We start from the raw sequence: 24,555 nt of genomic DNA, 5'->3' as shown, positions 1-24,555 counted from the left end.
ATTTACATTTCTCCCCTCCACAGACTAAAAGAAATGCAAATGTCAGCCATGGGGATTGAATCTAGGTCAACCTCAGTGCCACGAGGCTGCAGTTGGATGCAGCCTGTGTGGCATACACCAAATATCCATTTATATTTTGTTCATGCAGAAATATGTCAAGTTACCTTTATCTGTTTTGGCTCCACCTGCATAGAGGCTTCCAGTGAGGTTGTCAAAAACGGAGTGAATAAAAGGCAGAAGAAAAACCAAATGTACAAAAAACAAAACAAATATTTAAAATCTTCTTTATTTTCTCACAATAAATTAATCTAAGTTGTTGAGGTTTATGTATATTAAAATAAGACAAATCTGTGGCCACAATTAAGTTGTCTTCTTTCGGATAATCACAACAATATCTACTGTATGGCAGACTGCCAGTGTAACAACAAAGATTACAGTGTGTACACCTATAGTATGATTCTGGACAGGTTTGGTTCCCACAGCTAAGGTAAACCGATGTACATCATTTTCAAGACAATCATTGACATTGTCTGTAGATCTACATGGCAGAGCAGACACATGCCACTTACAATTATTTCCCACTATATTAGCAATAACAATTAATTATACAATCAGTCATGAAGCTACTAATAACAAAGATTAGAACTCCTAACTTCTGTTTCTGTTCAATGAACATCCAGCATACAGTTGATGATACAATGATATATCTCAGTCAGAAAAGACATTTTAGGTTTGGTGCTTCTGTGTGTTTGTTACACTGAAAGTTTGGATGTACACACTCCTGCAGTACAGTTGGTTTCTGGCAGGTAGTCTTGGCAGTCGCATAGTGCTGGCGCTGTCCTCACTGGATTACAACTGTGATATCAGCTCTAGGACCAAATCTGTATGAGAGAACCACCATTTTTATGCACAAGTTACTAGTTCAAGAACCTCAACGTAAGTGTAAGAAAATAAATGTATTATGTTAAAATTAGAACATTAAAATTAGAGCTTTTAAGACTCCCCTCCTCATCCAGTCACAAGTAGGCAGCCCAACCTAATTTATTAACAAATATCAATATGATCCAAACTGGACTGGAACCCTTTTGACCAAAAAGATTGCATCACAATTCATATGTTACTATTATTTGTTTTAAAGCTCAGTGTTACCCTCCAAATTAATTTATTAAACACAGCTGTTGTGATGTGATTTCATGCATAAATACGGTATTAAACAAATGAGCAACACAGAGCAAAATGTTAAAGGCATGATGTGCAGGGAAAATCCTGCTCACCCGTAAGGTGTTGTCCCAGGAGGCCGAGCAGAGCGCTGTGCCGTCAGGTGACACTCTGACTCTGCTGACGCGGTTCTCATGGCCAAACAGGATGGAGGCACGAGTTCCCTTCAAAACGTCCCACACATTGATGGTGTAGTCATTATAACCAGCGAAAAGTAGGCGACCTGGGGGCGTTAGGAGACGAGGAAGAGAAAGTAAATGAGAAAGAGGAAGTGGGGAATTTGGAATAAGGGGAAGTAGAGAGCAGACAAACAAAGGGTTGGTTGATATTGTGAGATAGACGACAACCTTTTCCTTGTATCATTGATAATAGCTAATTCATATTAAATACTGAATTACTTTTGGGAATGATTAACTTTCCCAGTAGATGCTGATGAGTAATGCATATTATTTATTACACAAACTCCTTACCACTCAGAGAGAAGTCCACAGTGGAAGCACCAAATATGACGCTGTCCTTCTGGTAGACGGCTACCTCACGGTCAGCTCGCAGATCATAGAAACGGCACTGGGGGACACCAATAAACACGCAACAACACAGACAGACACACATAGGACACACAATGGTAATTTGACAAGAGTAATTTAGTCTACAGTAGGCACTATTACAGTATATCATAGCAATAGAGTCAGGGTTACTTTTTAGCTCGTCAGTACTCATCGCTGATATTTGTATGTATTTGTTTCTGTTGACAGGTGTTAGAGGTAGCCTACCAGTAAAAATTTCGGACAAAGGTCCTGTTTACTGAGATCTCCCCATCATCAAATAATAACAAGAAAGTGATTCGGAGTGAGTCCAATAGATCAATTGACTTTCTACACGTGCACTGAGGACGTCAATTAAACAAGCTTGTGCAGGACATATATTGACATGACCAGCAGACACATCACAACTAACTGATAAGATATGACGTGACTCACTGTGGCATCGTCTGAAGCAGACGCAAATGCATCTCCACTGGGGTAGTACCTGAACACACATGACCGAGGGTAGAATTAGAAGCGCTGCACCAAAGAGCTTTCTATATGAAAGAAACTTGGGTAACATTTACTTGAAGGTATCTACATAAGAGTGACATGACACTGTCATGACACAGTCATGATGACACATAAACTCTAACCCTAACTCTAACCATAACTTGTCATGACAAAAACTGAACGACACTTACTAAAAGAAGCGTTAAGTCATAAACGTTTATGACTTATTTATGTTTATGACACGTTCATGACAGTGTCATGTCACTCTTGTACCTTCAAGTAAAGTGTTAACCGAAACTTGATTAATCATTTCAAATAAGTGAGTAAATCTGCTGCTTGAACCGCATCACAGGGCTGAAACTTGGTCTTTGTCTTACTCTAATGCAAATGATGAACAAATCTTCTTAATGTAAAAAAAAAAAAAAAAACGTGCCTGACGCTGACCTATGTTTAGTGTTTTGGCATATTTGGCCAAAATAACTCATTAGTTGGTCCCAAATTGCAATCACAATTTTTACACAAACCAAGACAAGTGGAAAGCTAGATTTAAAAGTTATTTTAGAACAGATTAGATATTTCATTTCATTTGTTTTTAGTATGCAACCTAAGGGTCTCAAAGTTTTACCATATTTAAAACATGATTTACAATAAGGGCACTACCGTCTCTCATTCATCAAAGACAAATATATTAAAGGGTAGCAGAGGGCCTCAGATGTCTTCTATGACATTAAGCATGTGTGCAGATACATGTAGGTAAAATGCCTTCGTTCGTGGTGCATTTTAATGATCTAGGGTAACATCATATCATTTAGGTCTCTATTTGTAGTAGCAGCAGAAGTGTGAACAGATTTATGTCATCTCTATCTCATCTCCCACTTACTTAATAAAAGAGACACTGTGAGACTTTAGTTTTTTTATCAAAGAGCTGGACTCACTTTACACAGTTGATGTCGGACTCGTGGCTCTCAAAGGACTGAATGTTCTGTCCAGAACGCATGTCCCATATGTTCGCCTTCTTATCACAGCCCTGATAACACACACACATGCATGCACGCACGCACAAGCACACACGCACACACGCACACACACACACACACACACACACACACACACACACACACACACACACACACACACACACACACACACACACACACACACACACACAATCCAAAGAAGACCATCAGCATCAGTTACAGGCAGGGTTTTGCCACAACCACATGAATTACAAACAGACAAACACACAGACACACACTATCTTTCTCTCACCCCAGAGACAAAAGTGTTTCCAGTCTCAGATGGGGCGAGGTCCAGGGACAAGACATCAGCTGTGTGACCATGGAAACTCTGCAGCAGCTGCCCGCTCTCCACATCCCACAAGGCACATGTGCCGTCACCGCTGGAGGTCAGGATCTAACAGACACATGCACACATACACATGGACAAAAGCACCCACACACATGCATACAGGAGCACAGGCACGCCACACATGTTCAACATACATACAGAAAACATAAAACAATCAACAATGTGAAAACTTTATTCCAAGACATGTACGTTCAGCATATTTTGTAACATTTTCGCAAACTTCATCTCATCATGGAATTTATTCTCTTTTTACAAACAGTGGAGTATGATTTACTAAGGGATCTGTGGATACCAACCTACAGCTTAAAAACTGTGCAAACATTGAACCATACACTGTTGCAAGGCATCACAGAGCTTTGATGGGTTAAGATCATATGGTTAAGATAGGTAAACTCTTTATTCTATTGGAAACTCCACGGTGACTGTGCTGAAGGTTGAAAATAGGCTGAGTCGGGTTTAATATGGCACTGATGGTGGTCGTAGAATTTAAAAAAAAATTGGATAGAAAGGTGATAATAAAAATTGGTCTCAAATGAGAAATGTTTTACAAGGAAAAAAAATAAAACTGCAGGATTTGATTAAAATTTAGAGAAGTAATAGCATTTATTTTCTTACAAACACCTACACAGTGCATATTACAGTAAATGTTGGTTATTTGTTTTCTACTTTAAGGGTTAGGGTTAGCGACTTCGGCTACATGCTTTGCTTTCATTTCTCAATTTCAACACTTAAACCTGATGAGCGAAACAGCCAAAAATAAACTGGAAATAATTGAATTGATGGAAAAAAAATTGAAGGAAAAAGTCTAAGTTATAAGTACCAGACATGTGATCATTTTGACCTCACTGGTAGCTCAATAAAACAGAATAGCGTCATCAACAGACGCTTTCCAAAGTCTGTTCTAGTGTGGACATGTAGAGAAATGCTGTAGAGCTCTATTCTGTCATATGACTACATTTAATGGCACCATGACGCTAGCTGTTGTACTCAATATGCACATACAAACATAGCATTCACAGAGCGCGCACACACACACACACACACACACACACACACACACACACACAAAACGAAAGACAGAAAAAACAGAAAACTATCACTGTGCATCATGTATTCACATACAAACAAGCACACAACATGCTAAAATGTCAGTGATTCCTCTGATGAAAAGAGATTATGGGCACTTAGAGACACATGCAGACATCAGAGATCCCTACTGGCTAGTGGATTAGAGAGCTCCTGCTGGATGACCTCAGGCACAAAAAACAAACCACATCCTGCCTGCATTGAGAGGTAGCTCCAGTTTCAACATGAATGCAATTATCAGTAAGCCACACACACACACACACACACACGCACACACACACGCACGCACACGCACACAGACACACACACACACACACACACACACACACACACAGATACAACAACACAAAATTGTGTCATCATTACTCTCCAAATGTGGAACCAGCCTTTCAAAAAAAAAAAAGAATAGTAAACCCACTTCCTGAGACCTCAATGTTCAGTAGTTCACAGCTTTGTGCTCCGTGGTCTAGTATAAAGGCTGTGAGCGTCACAGTGTGCTAATGTGCATGCATGTGTCTTTGTGTGTGAAATGCAGTATGAGAGAGAAAGTCAAGGATGAGCCATGCATGTGTGTGTCTTTGTGTTAAATGTTCTGCACTCGGGTCAGTGTGCTCAACTCTTTCCTAGATAAAGGCCACTCAGTGCCTATTAATACACCCAGGGTAGAGGACCATTACCCCACAGTCTCTTTTCTGCCCCCTCCACAGCCCTGCCATCCATCTCCCTGTCCTCTGTCATTGTGAATCCTCTGCCTTGCTGAGGGCCAGAGAGGAGTAAATTATTAAAGCTACATATCTCCTTTTGATTCTGTCCCATACCTTCCTTCTATCCTGTCGGGGAGTCAAATTAGAGTAACCTTTAAATACAGGTACAAGTACATCAATGCAAAATCAAAAAAACTTGACTCAACACACTAATAATTCTAAAATACAGTATTTGAAATAAACGCATAAAATCTAAATATGTATGTTCAGATCATTTTCTCACCAATTTGTATTGGATAAAGAGCAGACAATAGGAAACACCTTACAAGTTTGTGACTTGTTGGTGTAGGGGTGTGATTCTCGCTTTGGGTGTGAAAGTTCCTGGGTTCAAATCCTGGATGAGCCCTGCTAGGGCTTGTATCTTGGTTGTTTACAGGACAGTGAGGCTCTAATGGTTTTAGGTGGTCTATCAATTGCGCAAATTGTATACGGCAAAAAAGAGCATATTGGTGCAAATATAAAGGGTAGATATACTCCATATATTTGCAGGAAATTGGCAAAATAAACCAGCTATTGCAAGCATTCAGTAAAAATTGCAACACTGTGAATAGCAGCCAGCAGCTGCTTCATCTCATTGCATTTAAATTAAAATCAAATGCATTTGATCATTGATAATATATTACAAAAGTTTCATCTATAAAAGGCTCTTATTTCCAGTTTATCACAAGGCATTAAACTAGTGCCCACCTGCATGTCAGAGCTGGTGAAGGTGCATCCTGATACATAGTTTGTGTGCATGGCAACAGACTTCTTCTTTGCAGACAAGTTCTCATTTTTGTCCAGTGACAGCGGGAACACTGAACACTTGTTATCCAATCCGCTTTTGAAGGAGATAAAAACATCAGAGGTTAAATTATGGGTTACTCACTATTTAAGATGAAATAGTAGATCATTATTACGCAGGGTTTAGGGTAAGGATATAACCCTAATTGATCAAGGCTGACAGAGAAATGATGACTCACGGATTATATATATATTAATGTTAATTCCATGGTGTCAGATTCAGTATATTGAATAACACATATTCCCAGTAGGATCTAATTTAACCCCACTGAGCAATAGCAGTTGCAGTCACCAAACAAACAGACAATGTATAGACAACTGAAGCAGCTATCATATGCAAAATGATTTTCTATTATACAGTATATAAAAAAAAACTTATATGAGTGTAAAGTTATTAAAAAAAGAGCAACCGGGTCATTTACATTATTGATGGTTTTTCCAAGTTACACTGGGGAAACATAATATAATATCTCAAGAATAAATATAATGTATCTTTCATAATAGTAATAACTTTGTATTAAAACAATTCCAAATATATTATTTCACTTGAAAGTGTTGTTGATTTTCAATTGTTGGAAGGAGTAGCAGTTTATTAAATCTGGGCAATAAAAAGAGAAATTCTCTGTACTCACCCACATGCCACAGCACAACCTGAGGGAGCATAAGCACACGCCATGACCCATGTACACGGCAGGGCTACCCCATGTTCCTATACCACACACACACACACACACACACACACACACACACACACACACACACACACACACACACACACACACACACAAAGGGAGAAAAACATGAATAGAGTTTTTGTTATTGATAAGAAGATACATTCTCTTAAACCAAGCATAAACCAACTATTCTCTTACACATATACACAAACAGCCCCACACACACAGCTGCAGTAAATCTCTATTAATAGGGATTATGTTCAGTGTGGTCATGTCTGCTCCATCAAGAGGCATGATGGTCAAACCAGGCTGACTCCTGGCTGCCATTTAAGTGCTCTCTCTCACACACACACACACACACACACACACACACACACACACACACACACACACACACACACACACACACACACACACACACACACACACACACACACACACACACAGTCATTACAGGGGACAGATGGATAGATAATCTTTAAATGCATATTTTCATCTCTCTCAGAGGAGTGTGGCAGCAGAGGATGACCCCCCCCCACTCACTCAACACAAGTAGCCTACTTATGGTGAAAACTGGGAAACCAAGTAAAAGTCACATTCATTTTTTTCCCCCAAAGAAGTGCAAAGTCTTGGATTTTGTTCTCTTCTGTTGTCCACACAGCAAATGCTTGGTGGAAATTAGAGTCTGAGTTTGTAGAACTTGTTGAATTACTTTATTGTTGGATTATAGATCAATTCCCAACTATGAATTCTTCTCTATGTTTGCCAAGTCTCATGGTTATTGTAGCATTTAGTATCCTTTGACATATCAAACTGATGGAGAAATTATTTCCTTAGACATGAAGTTAAAACGAGATAATATCACTAAATCATTCAATATGTTTCAGGGTGCCCTGATAGCTCACCTGATTGAGCGTGTGCCCCATGTACCAAGGCTCAGTCCTTACCGCAGTGGCTGGGGTTTGATTCCCACACGCGGCCCTTTGCTGCATGTCGTCTCCCCTCTCTCTCTCCCCCCTTTCCTATCTACAGTTTTCTTATCAATTAAAGGGAAAAGGCCCAAAAAAAATCTTTAAAATAAATCATTCAATATGTTTGTGTGTTTCTGAGTAGTGAGGTTACAGTTAAAACTTTCAAATATAAATTTACAGAGGTAAAAATAGGATGGACTGATAAAATATCAAGGACCACGATAAAAATAAGTCCTGGACTTTGTCGTGTTATCCCTGACAATGTCGTATACATTTGTATTCTTTTCCTACTGTATTTTAATTTTGACAAATAAACTAAATTAAGCTCTTCAACAGCATATCCTCAAATGTCTCCTCACTTTGGCTCTTGTCATAAAAGTAAAACCAACAGAGGAATATCAGAACTTCAATTTTGATAAAGGGATTTTTTGCACATTTGAGCCTTTAATTTATATCCAAAAATGTATTTATTTTTCTTCTTCAAAAGAATCTAAAGCTTTTGATATTAGCCTCCTTAATTTATGGTAATTATTGGTAATTATCATTCAAATAAATTCACACATTATCTTACATATGCAGAAAAGCACCACACAGACCTCTACTCACCTTATTAAGAGTGAATGCATCCCAGACAATCACTTTGCCATCCTAGATCAGAAAAAAAAATCTCCATTTCATAAAAAAGTACACAAAAAAATAAATCGAGTCCATATATTATAGGGCTACATAGCATAAAATGAACACTGTCCTTATTATTATTAATACTGCACTATATTTATATTAGTAACATCTGTGTGTGTGTGTGTGTGTGTGTGTGTGTGCAGAGTATACCTGTGAAGAGCTGACGAGACGACGTTTGTCTTTACACCAGTCCATACACAGCACCTTGTTCCCATGACCCTTCAGTACACGTCTGGTCTTTATGGAGAGAGGACCCAACACCTCAATCTTCTCAGCCACTTGGTTCACTGAGGTACCAACACACACACACACACACACACACACACACACACACACACACACACACACACACACACACACAGTTTATGAGAACTGGCAGTGGTGGTAGGAATACTTCAATGTGAAAATACTCCATTACACTAGAGATGCTTCATTCAAAATCTTATTTAATTAAAAGTACAGAAATATTATTAACAAAATGCAGTATCAAAAGTAAAAGTAAGAAATGCAGCAGAATGGTGCCCATCTAGGCTCATATATTGTTATTATTAGAGATGCTTATGCATGCAAGCAGCATTTAATTTTTCAAGCTAGTCAAGTTGGAGCTGATTTTAACTATTTTATACACCTTATAGCAGGTTATCTTGCCCAGGTTAATATTTAACTTCTTTAACTTTTTATCTTTAACAATTCATGTTATAGGTTTTTTTATGTCGGCAAAAGGTTGTTTTGCAAAATTACTAGTAGTAACTAGTAAGTAGTAGTAGGCCTAGTCGTCAGATAAATGCAGTGCAGTATCACAATATTTCACTCTGAAATGTAGAAGGGTAGAGGTACAAAGTAGCAGAAAATGGAAATAGCCTACTCAAAGTACAAGTAGCCTACCTCAAAACTGTACTGAAGTACATGGTCTAGACTACTTAAGTAAATGCTCTTAGTTATCCTTTAGTAAATGTTCTTAGTTGGTAGTTATAGCCTCCATCCCAGCCTGACTGGAGACATTGCGATTTACGTATGCATATCATCGTCTGAATCGTAGGCTATTGAAAGCTATTTCATGAAAACGTCCCTTCACAGTGGGCATCTCTTAACTTAGGTAACCGTTATAAAGACATGTTGAACGTGTTTTAAGTAAACAATACTGAGTTTGAGTAAAAAGGTGACTGGGTGGTACAGCAGGTGTAATAGCTGTTGTTTTTGTCCAGGACACTTACACTCTATGTCGCTGAGTTTTTTCCGCTCCTCCTCCAGCTTCTTCCTTAGACTCTCGCTCTCCCTCTTCAGACTCGCCACGGTTTCCCCTCCTTGGAGCCCCTGACAAGCCATCTTTAAGAGAAAAACAACAACAAAAACACTGAGGAGGGTGCGGAAGGGGAAGAGAAACACGGGAGAAACGGGGAAATTTGAGGGTACGGGATGGTTGTTTGGGTTTGTTAAAATAGTCCTCGAGCACGACAGTGATGCTGCGCTACGCGTGTCACAGCTCGCGCTCTTCTGCCAGCCCCCTCCTCCCTTCATCCGCCACAGGCACCACTGGCATTTAGACACGCTGACACTGGTGCAGCTTTTAGCCTTCCACATATTCCCGTAGTACAAGCACTCTAAAATAGTTCAAATTAGTCGACAATAAAAAAAAAAACAATTTGTAAGTTTTCTGACCTTTGAGCTTTTCAGCCTAAAAGTTACTCACTCTTTCTGTCTCTTTAATTCCGCTGCAACGGATAGGTCCCACTGCTTATCAGGTTTTTATGTAGCATGTCAAATCACACCAAATTGTGATAGTGTAAGCTGCTTAACTTTTAAATCATGTTAAACAAAGGCATTGTGATTAACATGATTTAAAAGTGAGATTAAATGTTATCAGTTGGCATTGCAGCATTAGCCAGTTGCCCCTTTTCTGTAAGTTAATATTTTCAATTATAACACTTATAAAACCTGTTTAAAACCATGAATGCGTAGACACATAGGCTACCTCAAACAAGTAGAAACAAGCAATTTAAAATAATCCCTTTAAAAAGTAAAAGAGTTGTATGTGTTAGCAGGTTTATCTGCTTGATGAGTTTTAATCACAATTACTATTTTACTTTTACTATTGCAAAAAAAAAAAAGGTTTCAGTATTTTCCTTAGAAACACTTACATGCGCAAATCAAATTATTTTAGAATAGTTACTGGTGTCTAGTTAGTTGATGACGAAGAGCCACAGATCAGGAGAGAGCTCAGTGGTATGTATCTCTCGCTTCAAAGTCCTCATGATTTCCTGTGTGTGTGTGTGTGTGTGTGTGTGTGTGTGTGTGTGTGTGTGTGTAAGCTGCATTAATACAGTTGCATGTCAAAAGGTGCTGCTGAGTGGTGTGTCTCCTCAGTTAAACAGATGTTGCACAGTGTTAGTGAGATCCTAACCAATCCAAAGATGCCCTATGTGGAAGCTTGGCAGCTGCCTCACAGATTGCTGTTATCATCATATACGGTATGTTCACAGATAAACACAAAAGTAGGAGACGCCTGTAACTTCAGGGCCACAGGGTTAAAACAGTCTGCTGACCTTAAAGAGTTTGTAAGGATTCAGTCTCTCCTTTTCCATTTTCCAGTAGATAAATATCTTGTTAGATCTACACTACTACATCCACTCAAAATACAATAAAAAAAAAAAGCTAGTGACATGAAGACTGTTTGATGAGAAACTGAAAGGAAAACATACCACTTCCACACAGAAGGAGCAGTAGTTTATGGGCTCAGTCTTAATGTAGATGTTCATGAGGGGACTTGGGCGCCTACAGCTCTCACAGGGGCCAAAAGTGGCCGCCACGAACGTCTGGTCACACATGGCTGCAGATGATCACCAACACGCCCTGTCGAAAACACAGACACAAACATAGAAGTTCATTCAGTCAGTGTCAATCAGCCAGACAAACAGGTTGGAGAGATTTTGTTTTATCAAAGCTCTTTTGATTTCTGTACCGTGTTGTGAACACTTGGCCTATTTGTGTGTGTGTGTGTGTGCGCGCCAGAAGATAAGTAGTTGGTAATCTACTCCAGCCTGATCCTTCTCTGAGCTCCAGAGGAAAGGACTACAGCACAGCTATTCTGAGAACTGCACACATCCAGTAGGCTACACACTCAAGAGTATAACACAGTACAAACCTTTCACATCACAAATCCTCATTTCAGAATTGTCAGAAAGCATGTACATTCAGAAAAGCACAACCTTATTTAGAGATTGAAGTTAATTATCATCACATTTCCATCAGTCCTTCCATCAGTACTGATATTATATGGTGTACAGAAAGTAGAATAAAATGTGTTATGGTAGCTGTTTGAACTCAAACTGAGCATCACAATTAATCAGTAAAACTTTGGCTGCTGTTGAGGTAATCATGTTCTTTTTGTACAAAATGTACGGAACAAATCTTAGCAGAAACGGAAAAGATTTATCACAATCAACCTCCATCCAGGCTGGTTCATCACAAGTTATAAACTCTACGTTCTACACCGATTTCATAACTTGAATCCAAATAAAGTAAAAACAAAAGACACCAACATCAGTTTGCAAAACATTATTTCCACAAAAGGCAGCCATATCAATAATGCAATCTTACCTCACAGGAGAATGTTTTTTCCTCTCTGTACAGCAGGTATTTGTCTCTGGAGAGCTAAATTGAGTTTTCCAGTGAAGGGGATTGTCTGCGAGGGAACAGTAAGCTTCTTAGTGAAGTATTTAAGCTGTGACTCTGCTCTGCTACATGTCCACCTGCGAGGCCGGGAACGTCACATTTTCAGTCTAATCCAGTACACATTATAGATTTTAATATTTAAAAAAAACCCTAAACTGCATGATGTACATTGCCTCCTTGTAATATATAAAAAAAGATTACTTTGTGAAATCTGAATTAAAGGGTGCCATTTTATTGGTGTTATAAGACATCTTTTTTCACCTTTCTGTACAATGTTGTCTTGTAATCAGATTTGTGTAATCCCATCAAAGGTAATCCATTACATCTATCTTATTACCTGCAGTCTTCTAGTCTTGTCCAGTCACTGAAAGAGCAATAAATGACAGCAAAAAATCAACATGCCACTTCACTAATACAAATCAATACTGCAGATTTAGATTATTTATTGGCTTGACTTTTTTTTACATGACTGAAAGAATCTAATTTTCTTAAAAAGTGTTTGACAAGATTTAAGAATGAAAACAAAAACTGATTCCCCCAGAGACACTCCAACAGTGCTGAATTCTTTTATTTTACTTTTACAGATTTGACAATTTATTCCAAGTTTTTTAGTTTCTTAACGGTGAACACATTCACTAAGCACAGCTAGCAGAAACTACAAACAGTACAGTTTGTCAAATGTATACATGGGTCAGAGAGGGAACATTTGGTACTGGCTTCAGCATGTTCACACCAGTACCACAACAGCTGGGGTGATGATATACTGTATGTTCCGTTTGAACAATTTTTAAAATGGCACAATCAATGCTAGTGCTCATAAGAACAATGGTCATTTATAATGTCTACATTGTATCATACAACCAACTCTCTCCTTAATGTAAAAACGCAGAGTGAAGGAATGACACTTTCTCCCGTTTGAGAGCCCAAGAGAAGCCCAGGGCAAAAAGACTTTGCAACTCTGCTCAACAATACGACCCAATGAATGAATGTGGGTTTTCTCCTCTAAACTAGGCCAGCCTACCCACTCCGCACTCTCAATACATCAGTCCCCAAGGATAGTCTGACCGAGTCTGAGATGGCTGGTGCTGCATCACCGACATTCACAAGAGTGCGCGTCTTCTTTACCTGTGGCTTGGGTTACTGATAGTTTTAATAAAACAGCAAGAAAAATCACTGATTAAGAAAGTGAAGCGCCCACTCCCACAGGGAATCTTGTAGAGGGGGCTTTATGGGTTGCAGTTCAGTAGAAAGGTGGTGGGAGTCAAAAGAAAAAAGTATGTCTTTTTACAATCCTTATCCATCTATCATTTATCTGACTTCCTCCGCAGTGTCTAAAAAGTGCATTTGGACTGATGGCTAAACAGTGCAACCCATCTGTGACACCAACTTTAGGACCTCCATCCTTTTGTTCCTTTTGGCCAGGCCTTCAGACTCCCATAGTTCTGGTTAACTTATGGCATTAAACATAACAATTTATATTCATTTTACTGACAGAACAATGCCACAATGTTAATAATGCGTTTTATGTCATTCAGATAGCAAATAATTCAGATAAGGCTTTGTCCAACAATGTGCAGCTAACATCATGATACACTTCATTAACATTTAGAAACATTCATATGGTTAATTATTCCTTCAGTTATCGTCTTCCTTCCCACAGATATGTACTCTTTACACAAACCATACTTTAGCTACTAATCCAAACTATAACAAAAGGCAGATTGATAACATGTGGTCCCGATGAGAGCATATGGATATCCAATTATTCTCAAATACAGGTGCAACACAAAACAATTACACATACTAATTTCTCTTTACTCCACTTACAATTTGTGTTGGTCTGTAGCTAGTTCCTGTCAGAGGAAGAGCGGTCTGCTTAAAGCTTAACTCTCGCCAAAATGCAACCTAGGGTCTTTTTGTGAATATACCTGAGTCAAACTTTCATTTAAAAGCATAATTAGGATGGAAATGCCGCTTTTAAGATTTACCGTATTTTCGTTTTCGGTCAAATGGCCTTTTGAATGGATGTGCTAGGGGCACTACTATGATAGCATCAAAATCGCTATTTTTAAAACACTAAGAAGGCTTGACACAACATGAAACTTTGCTCGAAGTATGACCAGGGTCTCTACACATGAACTCGAGCATTGAGAACATTGTTTGTGTACACAGAGTTTACTAAAAAGAAAGGTTTTAACAACTCACTTTAGCAGTTGGTTTTTCCAGTCGCCTCCATCTTGCCAATCAAAAAGAGGCGATCTCAGAATGCGAATTAACGGACTCCGTAGGAGGAAATGTCATTCTTATATGAGGCTCCTTTTCAACTACAAGGTCAATATTGTTTTTCACTAACAAAACAACAAATTATCCGTGCATTTATATGGAACTAAGCTTTAGGAGCTTTCCATCTTTACTCTCCTCCCTGTTACGTTGCATTCGGAGATCGACTCTGTTTGACTGGCGAGATGGCGGCGACCGGAAGAATAACAGCTACAGTGAGTTGTTAAAACCTTTGTAAACTCTGTGTACACAAACAATGTTCTCAATGCTCGAGTTCATGTGTAGAGACCCTGGTCATACTTCGAGCAAAGTTTCATGTTGTGTCGAGCCTTCTTAGTGTTTTAAAAATAGCTATTTTGATGCTATCATAGTAGTGGCCCTAGCACTCCCATTCAAAAGGCCATTTGACCGAAAACGTAAATCTTAAAAGTGGCGTTTCCGTCCTAATTATGCTTTTAAACAAATGTTTGACTCGGGTACATTCACAAAAAGACGCTAGGTTGCATTTTGGCGAGAGTTATGCTTTAATATGGCATTTAATGAGATACTTCAATTGATAAAATATTTTTTATTTCTCTCTATCTTCACCAGAGCAAGTTCACTGATATATCCCCAGCTCTCTGTGCTGCAAAAACATTTTGATCTATACTTCCTTAGATTAATGGTAATTAATGGTAAACAAAACAGTTAAACAAAAAAAAGGTACAGATTTGTCAGTAACCCTCGTGTTGTTGTTTTTCGGTATTAAAGACCCCTGTTGTGCTTTCTTGGCCACTAAACAGGAAGGCATAGGGTGGAATCGGTCCACAAAGCTGCAGTTAGTGTACGTGTGGGAATAAAGCAGAAAACATTGTTGTAAAGCTAAACAGATTTGATACAAACTCCCCAAAACCAACTTAAGAGAAACCTTTTTCTGTCCATTCTGCTCAGTGATACATGGCTTCACGATATACATAACTTTGATACTTAAGAAAATGACAATACTGAAATAAATAGTTCCACATTGATAATAGTAAAACAGTTTCAATGCTCTGACTAGAGCTGTGACCAGAGAAGACAAGCTGAGACAGGAAAGCTGTTAGGAGTGCAAAACTCCCTGTGATACAGCAGTAAGCAAAGTGTAATATGTGTGTGTGTGTGTGTGTGTGTGTGTGTGTAAATATCTTTGTCCAAGTGTTTCCTGTGATTCTCAGCTCTGGTCACAGCTGTAAACAGTATAGACTGTAGCAGGTTAAACCCTTGTCAGAGCTTAAACCTTGTACCTTTGAAATCTCTCCTCACTTAAAACCTGTGCTACACTTAATCTGCCAGACATGCAGGATAAAACGTGATATTGCGACACATCTAAATGAAGACGTGACCTAACAAATAATTGTCTGTGCGGGCACTCCTAAAACTATACTACATAATTGACCTGATGTTGACATAAATAGCCTGCAATGGAACTAAAACTAAAACTGTCCTTACAAAGCTGTTTATGGAAAATGGTCCCATCCTTCATATATATTGGACATGTTTTCTGCAGAGAAAGCTTCTAATCTAAAAAAGGGAGGGTGGGGACGGAGGTAAATGCAATAAATAAAATACAAGATATATATTATTCATATTTATATATGTATAAATAATATAGTACAGACGATGAGTTCTGTCTTGGCCTGACTGTGTTCAGAGAGTAAAATGTGAACATACAGAATGAAGCCTGGGTCCAGGTTACCTCAACATGGGGTGGAGAGAGCTAATTTTAGCACGGTATCACTCAGCTGGCATCTGACTGGGACTCAGAATTCACTTTGCCTATTAAATCGAGACCTCACATACCAAGCTACACTACAGCTTATCAAGTTATTTCTCTTTGTGAGGACTCAACACCTCCTTTTGGGCCCACTCCTGTGTATTGGTACGTACATTCTCACCGGAGAACGAGACGATGACAACAATAACTATCTTAACAGCTAGTTAAAACACAGAGAAGGGAGCTGGGGTAAACAGGGTCAAGACCAGTAAGACAGACCCAGATGTCGATGGAGAGCGAGTACTGGAGGCATTGATCTGGTCCTGTGGCTTCTCTAAGAGGCAGGCGTTTTTACAAGCAGCGGATGGATGATGCCGTTTTACAGCCAGGTTTAAACCTGCGGCAGCGACAGCGGGTGTCGTGTGTATCTGTGCGTTTTGTAAGAGAGAAGGTGCACGTGAGTGTAGGCGTGCATGTGTATGTTCAGAGGATGAGAGTATCGTACAGATGCAGGTTGAAAGTTCAGCATGTGGTTGGGTTTGTGTGTTTAATTTTATGTGTCAATATACAGGTTCAAACCAGGAATAGTTTTGAATTAGAATCTCTTTGAGTTTTCAATCTTGAATTTCAGTTAATTGTTTGGACATAGTTGCTCAAATTGTGTTAATACAAATCCTAATTTCTAAGTGTTTGTGACGCTCTGAATTTTAAGGATTCAAAACGCTGAAGGGGGATAATGATTTATTATTTGTTGCTGCCAAAGTGACTCAAATTTCCGTGAGCTGGAACAAGCAAGAAACATGAAACTTGGTCCAATAACTATAAGTGATGTGCAAGTGCTTCCCAAGAAATATGAGCCCAATCAGCCACATGGGGGCGCTGTTATTAACAGCAATTTGGAAAGACCATGTCCCTCACACCAAGTCCGAGTCCGAATGACTTAAAATTTAGCAAGAATATCCAGCTCTATGTGCTTTACAAAAAAGCCTCTTGGACCATTAAATTCTGCCTAACTAGTACCTAACTGTTTTCACAGTGTAACATTGGTGGAGTAGTCATAATAGAAGCAATGGGTTTGAACCTGCGATATATATATTTTTATTTATTTCTCTTGTAACGATTGTGTCGTAGAAAGTCTTTTGAGCCAATGAGTGTCATGTGACTTGCAATTCCAACTGTGGCCACTACATCAAAATGGCCGCCGGGCTCAGAGCCGTCCTGTGGGGCCTTGGTTTAGACACGGGTGAGGAACGCCAGGTTGAGTGAGCTGGGGATCTGGATGGTTTCCAGGGCGAGGGAGGAAGGGTTGAATGGGAAAGTGACCGGGTAAATCATCTTGGTGTCCATCAACAACTGGGGACTCTCACAACGGTCTCGCAAGCGGGTCTGAATGGAAAAAGAAGAGAGCAAATGAGATGGAAATAATTAATATGCAGTCAAATTTAATTTGCAGAACAAAATTGCAGTTTGTTAGGGGACTGTACCACATTTTCTTTTTTAAAGATTATTTTTTCGCCTTTATTTTTGACAGGACAGATGAAGATATGAAAGGGGAGAGAGAGAGGGAGAATGACATGCAGCAAAGGGCCGCAGGTCGGAGTCGAACCCGGGCCTGCTGCGTCGAAGAGTAAACCTCTATATATGGGCGCCTGGTCTACCAACTGAGCTATCTGGTCGCCCGACTTTACCACATTTGAGTGCTTTGCATTGCTGCAGCATTTTCCCCCCACCAGCCAGGCAGTCTTTTTTTTGTTCCTTTCATTCAAGTTACAATGTGCAGAATTGTTTTAGATGCACTCTGATGGGATAAGCTGTTTGGAAACCAGTGACTGCCTGGAAGGTCGAGGGTTGAAGTTACTTACCATCAAATCAATCAATCAAACCTAACTAGATTCAATTTGTGCTTTAGCTTGGAAGGTGTTACTTTTTTCAGGTGGCGTTTTCCAGGAGCATTTATTTCCTTAATGTAAATAAAACAGTATGTCCAGAAAACAGTGTTGTATTGATACATCTGGAGTAAATTACCTGTATGGTTCGTATGAATGCAACAGATACTCTCTCCTCAAACTCGTTGACTGGAGTGTAGAGGTTCAGGACCTTCACGATCTGAAAGAGACAAAACACAGAGAGGTTATCCCAACATTGAACACATTTTACCTACAGTGGCTGGGTTCCCTCAGCTTTTAGACGGACTGAAGTTGAGAAAAACAATATTTAAAAAGCTTGTTTCTGTGAATGTGGTGTAATAAATGACAGGATAGTTTACCTGAGCAGTGGTGAGGGCCAGGCACATGGAGCAGATGGCCTCGGCGTCCTCGTCAGTCTTTTTCTTCACCTGCAGCAGCTGAGCGGCCTGGATCAGAGGCTCCAGAGTCTCCTTGGCTCCGCATATCATCAGACCTTTGTCTCTGAGCCACTCCTCCAGCTGGCTCACATTGTACCTGCACACACACAGAAACACATCATAAGTTTAGTGGTCACAACAACAAAAAAACAACGAAACGGGGGACAAATACAGCCACGCTCTGGAGCTCCCCTTTTTGAGCAGCAACGTCACCTACCTGATCTGCATGCCTTTGCTCCAGGAGCACATGTCCTTGCGTAACAGCAGGTTGTTGAGAGTGACGGCTCCGATGATATAGAACTGCTGCTTCACAACCTGCTTGATGAGCTCGGGGTCGGTGCCGTGCTGGCACATGGTGGAGTGGAAGGCGCTGAGCTGGCGCAGGATGGAGTCCAGGGTGTAGGTGCCCTCGTCGGCGATACTAGATGTCCTCTTACGCAGACCTGTGGGCTTCACCCCCGACACGCCCTGGATGGTCTCGTGTTCCAGCATGCCAGAGACTGCACAGAACACACACACACACACACACACTTTGTAAGTTTGCCAACAAGTATTCAAAGAATACCATCAATACTACAGTAGTATTAGCTTGTAGGAACCCGCACGCGTGTGCACACACACACACACACACACACACACACACCTATCATGGGCTGGAGGATGTTCTCCATGCATTTGATCAGCTGCTGGTAGATCTGGATGGCCAGGTCGCTGATCACCTGTCTGTACTCTGCCAGGTCGAAGTTGGAAAGAGTGTGTTCATTCTGCCTCTGCGTGTTGTGCCTCATGAAGGCCTGAGACACACGGACACAGGCAGACACAAGGTTACAAAAAATAAATAGACTAAAGACTTTGTATGTGTGAAGGATAGGAAATATTCTGTCTTTCTACTTTCTATCACTAGAGTGAAACAGTGGTGTTTTTTTTTTTAAACAATACAAAAACACAATCTCCAGTTAATTCAAACTTTCCCTAACATTTTCCATCCACCGGTTGGTAGATTTTTATTTCCCAAGATAAACACCAACACAATCACGTTAACTAAATTGCCCAGAAGTCTAACAAACTCTATTTATGAATGTGTACATATTTGAGTGAGACAGTTTCTATGGTGATGTGCATAGTGTCAGTCTCACCTCGTCGCCGCTGTATTGTTTCAGACAGTGCAAGAAGCGGCAGGTGTTAGACAGCCAGAAGGAGACCGTCTCAAAGTCGTCTCCTCGTTTCTGACAAGAAGAGGAAGAACAAATTGGAGTCATACTGTAACTGTATCAGACCCTCTTCAAGTCAAACATCTTCCAAACTACTGAAAAGCATCATTTAAAGGGTCAGTTGGGCCAAATGACAAGAAACATATCTCTGCATTTACCACAAAACTTTTACCAAAGACATGTAATGCTACTAAACTCAGTACAGGTCGCCCCAAACTTTACTACCATCCTTCCTTTATAGGATTACGCGTGCACACGCACACACACAGTATACATACCTTGAGGATCTTCTTAATACTGTTGATGGTTGAGGTGAGCAGGGTGCGGACCTTCTGGTCATCGTTGACGTAGTCTGCATGTCTCAGACACATGAACAGGATGTAGGCTGGCAGACCTGGGATCAGATTCACGGCTACACCTCGAGGCTTCAGCTCTGGAGAGACAAGAGGAGGAAGGAGTTGAGTGATGGACTGAGGAGAACATTAGAAGAGAAGTTTCTGCGGTCAAACAAAGCGTCATTTTGTACAGATGGATTTTAGATTTCAGACTGTAGAAACTGTGAATGAAGCCTGCGTTATGATTTATTTTTTAAACAACCTTGTACTTTTTATTGAGAAATGGGTTCGAGGCGTTGTAAAGTTATCTTAAAAAGTAGAACATTTCCACGTTAGTTTGTCAAACTACAACCATAGAAGGACCTTAAATAATCTCTTTAAAGTTAATAGATTTTTGATGACTATTTTTGATCTAATTTTCCACCTGTTGTTACCTGCTCTTCATAATTAGCTCTTACCAAGGATGAGGTTCTTGACCAGTTTGAGCTCATCCTCCTTCTTGTACTCCAGCATCCCTTGGAAATCTTTCTCCCTGCGGGGAATGTTGACAGGGTGAATCGGCTCATCCACCATCTGTCCTGGAGACGTCTGTCCCTCTGTTTGACCCGCTGAGAGATACACAAGACGTGACAGTCAGGCAATGTCCTGTACTGTAGCACTCAAACACACATTTGTACAGACTCTTAAGCCTTTGCTGATTGATGATTTCTCCTGTACCTCCCATCTCTCCGATCCTCTTGGAGTAAACCTTCAGCTGCTTCTTGAGCTTGCGGATGGTTCGGTCCTGCTTCTCCAGCTGCTCCATTAGATCCTAAAACAGGCCGAGGGTTGAAGTGATGGAGAGAGAGACAGAAAAAAAGAAAAGAGAGAGAATAGTGAGGACAAATGGCAAGCCTCTGACTTCTTAGAATGCTTTACACCAGCGGTAAAAACAAACAGTCCAACATTTCTGTAAATCAGTTGTTGGCTTTGCATCAGCAAAAGTCTTGGAAACAAACAAACAAATAGAAGGGGGGAGGGGGTATATCAACATGAGAGTTGCTGTGCCGATTGTTTTTTCAGAGGAAGAGAAGTTACAGGACTCGCTGGCTGTTAGAAACGAGAAAAATGTGCAGAGCAGCTCCGCTGTGAGTTAGAAGACGCCGCTGTGGAGAGTTAGAGCGCTGTTTCATCCAAAACACAAACTCTCAGTTAGTTCTTACACATGCAAACACACATGCATGCACGCACACACGCACACACACTCTCTACATACAACCATCCGTCGTAAAATGATGACTCGCGCCTCTCGGGATGCTGTGGGATCTTCAGCCAGGAGTTCCTGTCAGGTGACACCAACCACACGAATGAGTTTGTGTGACACTGTTTCAGTTTTTTTATGCGTCACCCACGTGGGAATGAAACCCCCAACCCAAACAGCTTTAGTGACATAATCAACACTTCATTAACTGTAGATATAGTGGATATGCTATATTATCTTTTGCTTGTGTTTAAAAAGTGTGATTTATTACCATTCTTTATTTCTCATTCAGAAATGCTGTGCTCTGGATGCCCAGCAGAACAACACAGCACTTCCCATAAACCTGAAATCTATCATATTTATTTAACATATATTTTTCTTATATGCCACCTGTATGAAGGACTATGATAAACACTAATCCTGCCATATCGGAACAAGTGGAGATGGTGCCCAGAGTCTTCGTGCTCTTAAGAATTGACGATCAGCGGTCACTGTCCTTGCTGACAACGCCAGCATTTCCTAAAATGACGAACTGCTCCTTCAAATGAGCCATACCCAACTAAGCAATCTGATAGTGGCGAAGGAATAAAAAATAAGAACAAACAAAACATGTCATGTCGGCATTCCTGTCATTTTGTTATTTTCCACTGCGGGACGCTTTGCAGTTTGTAGGGTCCAAGAACAAGGCTCAAATGTAGCAAAAAAAAAAGGAGGTTTTGATTATTATTATCTTTTAAAGCAAATCACTTGTAATGGGGAGCATGTATATTGTAACTTGACATGTTGATGTTATTAGACATTAAAACCTTTATTTGACAAATAAATAATACAATTAATGCTCAGTTTGAGAAAAAAATGTAGGCTTAAAACCCATCTGTTTTTTCCTATGGTATGATTACTCATACACTACATTAACATATGTATGTAACATTATATTACCTTTATTGTGTTATTGTTGTTCTATTAACATTTTTAATTCTTAACCTCAATCTTATTATATTAAGATTTTTACCTGTATGAATAGGGCTGAGACACTTGCGTGATTTGCACTTTACATAAACTGAGGTTGAAGATGAAGTTACCGCTCTTCCTCAGCCTGTGTGCATCTGTGTGTGTGTGTTGCAGCGTACCAAGTTCTCGTTGGTGAGCCGGGTGATCTCGTGTTGCAAACTGGCTTCGATTCGGGCCTCTGGGGGCAGCTGGAGGTTTTGGGCCAAGAGCTGCTGCTGACGGTTGTTCTCCTCCTTGACATTCTGCAGCTCGCCGCGCAACGACTCCACCTCGCTATCGTAACCTCTCCGCTGAGTCTGCAGCTGGTGCTCCAGTAACCTGGAGGGGGGGGGGGGGGGGGAGACACACCACAGGGGGAAGAAGAAGGGAGGAGGTGTGCCAAAGATGAAACAAGGAAGGAGGGTGGATAGGAGATGAAGGGATGATGCAAAAGGAAGAGGTATGTGGCAGGTGAGAGGAAGTGAGGGAAGACGATGGAGTAACAAGAGAAAGGGCAAACATGGGAAGAGGGGAAAAGAAATCAGCATTATAATTTGAGTAAAAGAACAAAAAGAATTGTGAGAGAATGAGGTTTTCACCACAGTGTGGTGACGCAGGACAGCAGCATGCTGTACAGACACTAGTTTGGTCTCTTCACATTCTGTCAGTCCGTCATATAAATCATGTGGCAATTAGTTAACCAATATTCAGTGAAACTTTGACCTATTAATACGACCATAGCAGCAAGAAAATTTAAATGGTTTTCCAAATTCAAATCTATATCATAGCATAAAAGCATTATACATTGCAAATACTGTTTCTCTCTAGCTCTGTGGTGAATATTGAGTTACATGAAGCAGTAACATCATTATAAGTGAGTAAAATTTAGAGATTAGTGGCAGGAAGATAAATCCTGCTGCACTATGTTATACATAAAATGGGAAAATCAAACCAAAACCTTGTATAACTTACTATATATTATGCAACATCTATGGGGATTTTTAAAAATCATTTTTATAGCGTACACAGCCCTGTAAAGAACTGTGGGAATAGTGTGACAATAACAAATCTTCTGTCGTGGCAAAAATATTGATAGCACCCAAGTAGTCTACATGATGTATTACCTCTATAACACAACACCAAGCTTATTTACTGTCGTAGGGCAAATCTAATGAGTCCTGAGACCATATGCATAAAACATAAAGTAGGATTAGAGTAGCACCTATATGGCGTTTATCAAAAATAATGTTACTCCTAATTTAAAATGTTTTTTAGCACTAAAACCAGCTCCTGAATCTGTAAAAAGTGTAGTCTAGAGCAAGGTTCTTCAACGTTTTTTAAGCCAAGGACCCCTTAACTGAAAGAGAGACGGAGCAGGGACCCCCTACTACTAATATTGTAAAAAATGAAGTTGCATATTAAACTGGGCCTACAATAAAGTGTAGGGCAGCCTAAAGCCTTTACATACATTTTAGTGCATAGTATACTAAGCTATTAAAGTAATAATTGTCAGCATGATTTTATTAATCATCTTTTAATGTTAACCATACATGTGGCACAGTGAATCCTTGTTAACTGTATCTGTGGATGGCTATCTTAGTGACTACCTTACCCATAGGCCAGTAAGCCATATTATCAATGGAGATTTATATTTGCTAATAATATGTTGGATTCATGTCAAGACATTTAGATTTTTGAAAAAAATTTCAAATATTAACAATAACTTGGAGTCCCCCCTGTAGTAATTCTGAGGACCCCCTAGGGGGTCCCGGACCCCCTGTTGAAGATCTCTGGTCTAGAGGACGCTTAAGTCACAACAACCAAATCACAAGCAGTCTTACAAGTCCTAAAACTGGCTAACTGGACAAAATAAATTGAAAGATAGATGTGAGAGAAAACTCTGAAAAGGTTGATAAAGCGTGAGCGAGAGAGAAAAGAGGTGAACAAAGAAAAACAGCAGCACACATCCTTTCCTGTGAAAGGGCAAATGCATCATGCTCAATAAAGACACTTGTGTTTAAAACACAGTTACACCTGATGGTTTCCTTTAAGCCCTGATTAACCAGCCACAGCTCTCCGTCCTCATTCAGCTTATGGAAGTCTGGAGCGGCAGATCTGACCGACACACAACACAAAAGGAACATAAACAACACAACGACAAAACCAAAA

General features: G+C 40.0%; 2 protein-coding genes across 3 annotated transcripts in view; both read right to left on the bottom strand.

Moving 5' to 3' along the window:
• Window positions 1–268: 268 nt before the first annotated feature.
• On the bottom strand, window positions 269–12,336 carry gnb5b (guanine nucleotide binding protein (G protein), beta 5b). The gene is made up of 13 exons (XM_031281588.2): window positions 12,180–12,336; window positions 11,282–11,432; window positions 9,797–9,908; window positions 8,733–8,869; window positions 8,508–8,549; window positions 6,889–6,965; window positions 6,161–6,293; window positions 3,525–3,668; window positions 3,191–3,282; window positions 2,199–2,247; window positions 1,689–1,785; window positions 1,275–1,441; window positions 269–881 (listed from the first exon to the last, which is right to left on the bottom strand). The coding sequence occupies exons 2-13, from the start codon at window positions 11,405–11,407 to the stop codon at window positions 870–872; spliced, it is 1,188 nt and encodes a 395-aa protein (XP_031137448.1). The 5' UTR covers window positions 11,408–11,432; window positions 12,180–12,336; the 3' UTR covers window positions 269–869.
• Window positions 12,337–15,391: 3,055 nt separating this feature from the next.
• The window catches only part of myo5aa (myosin VAa), a 62,059-nt gene continuing 52,895 nt past the window's right edge, over window positions 15,392–24,555 (bottom strand). For both annotated transcript variants that reach the window (XM_031281412.2, XM_035999317.1), the window contains exons 33-44: window positions 24,421–24,501; window positions 22,527–22,725; window positions 21,412–21,477; window positions 20,874–20,967; window positions 20,615–20,764; window positions 20,100–20,254; window positions 19,747–19,836; window positions 19,254–19,404; window positions 18,828–19,110; window positions 18,533–18,707; window positions 18,292–18,372; window positions 15,392–17,652 (exon numbers count right to left, since the gene is read on the bottom strand). In XM_031281412.2, coding sequence (XP_031137272.1) covers window positions 17,500–17,652; window positions 18,292–18,372; window positions 18,533–18,707; window positions 18,828–19,110; window positions 19,254–19,404; window positions 19,747–19,836; window positions 20,100–20,254; window positions 20,615–20,764; window positions 20,874–20,967; window positions 21,412–21,477; window positions 22,527–22,725; window positions 24,421–24,501 — 1,678 coding nt within the window. In that variant the 3' untranslated portion in view covers window positions 15,392–17,499. The remainder of the gene's footprint in view (window positions 17,653–18,291; window positions 18,373–18,532; window positions 18,708–18,827; window positions 19,111–19,253; window positions 19,405–19,746; window positions 19,837–20,099; window positions 20,255–20,614; window positions 20,765–20,873; window positions 20,968–21,411; window positions 21,478–22,526; window positions 22,726–24,420; window positions 24,502–24,555) is intronic.

The sequence above is a fragment of the Sander lucioperca genome, chromosome 3, assembly GCF_008315115.2.
Source record: "Sander lucioperca isolate FBNREF2018 chromosome 3, SLUC_FBN_1.2, whole genome shotgun sequence".
Classification (NCBI taxonomy): domain Eukaryota; kingdom Metazoa; phylum Chordata; class Actinopteri; order Perciformes; family Percidae; genus Sander; species Sander lucioperca.
Note: the sequence above shows the minus strand (reverse complement) of the source record. Positions and strands in the feature narration are given on the sequence as shown.

Excerpts from the sequence above, each read along its gene's own strand:
- gnb5b (XM_031281588.2), bottom strand. The coding sequence starts at position 11,407 with ATGTGTGACCAGACGTTCGTGGCGGCCACTTTTGGCCCCTGTGAGAGC. Across the intron at positions 8,870-9,796 it reads AAAACTCAGCGACATAGAGT|TGAACCAAGTGGCTGAGAAG; the intron begins GTAAGTGTCCTG and ends TTGGTACCTCAG. Across the intron at positions 6,966-8,507 it reads ATGCATTCACTCTTAATAAG|GAACATGGGGTAGCCCTGCC; the intron begins GTGAGTAGAGGT and ends TGTGTGGTATAG.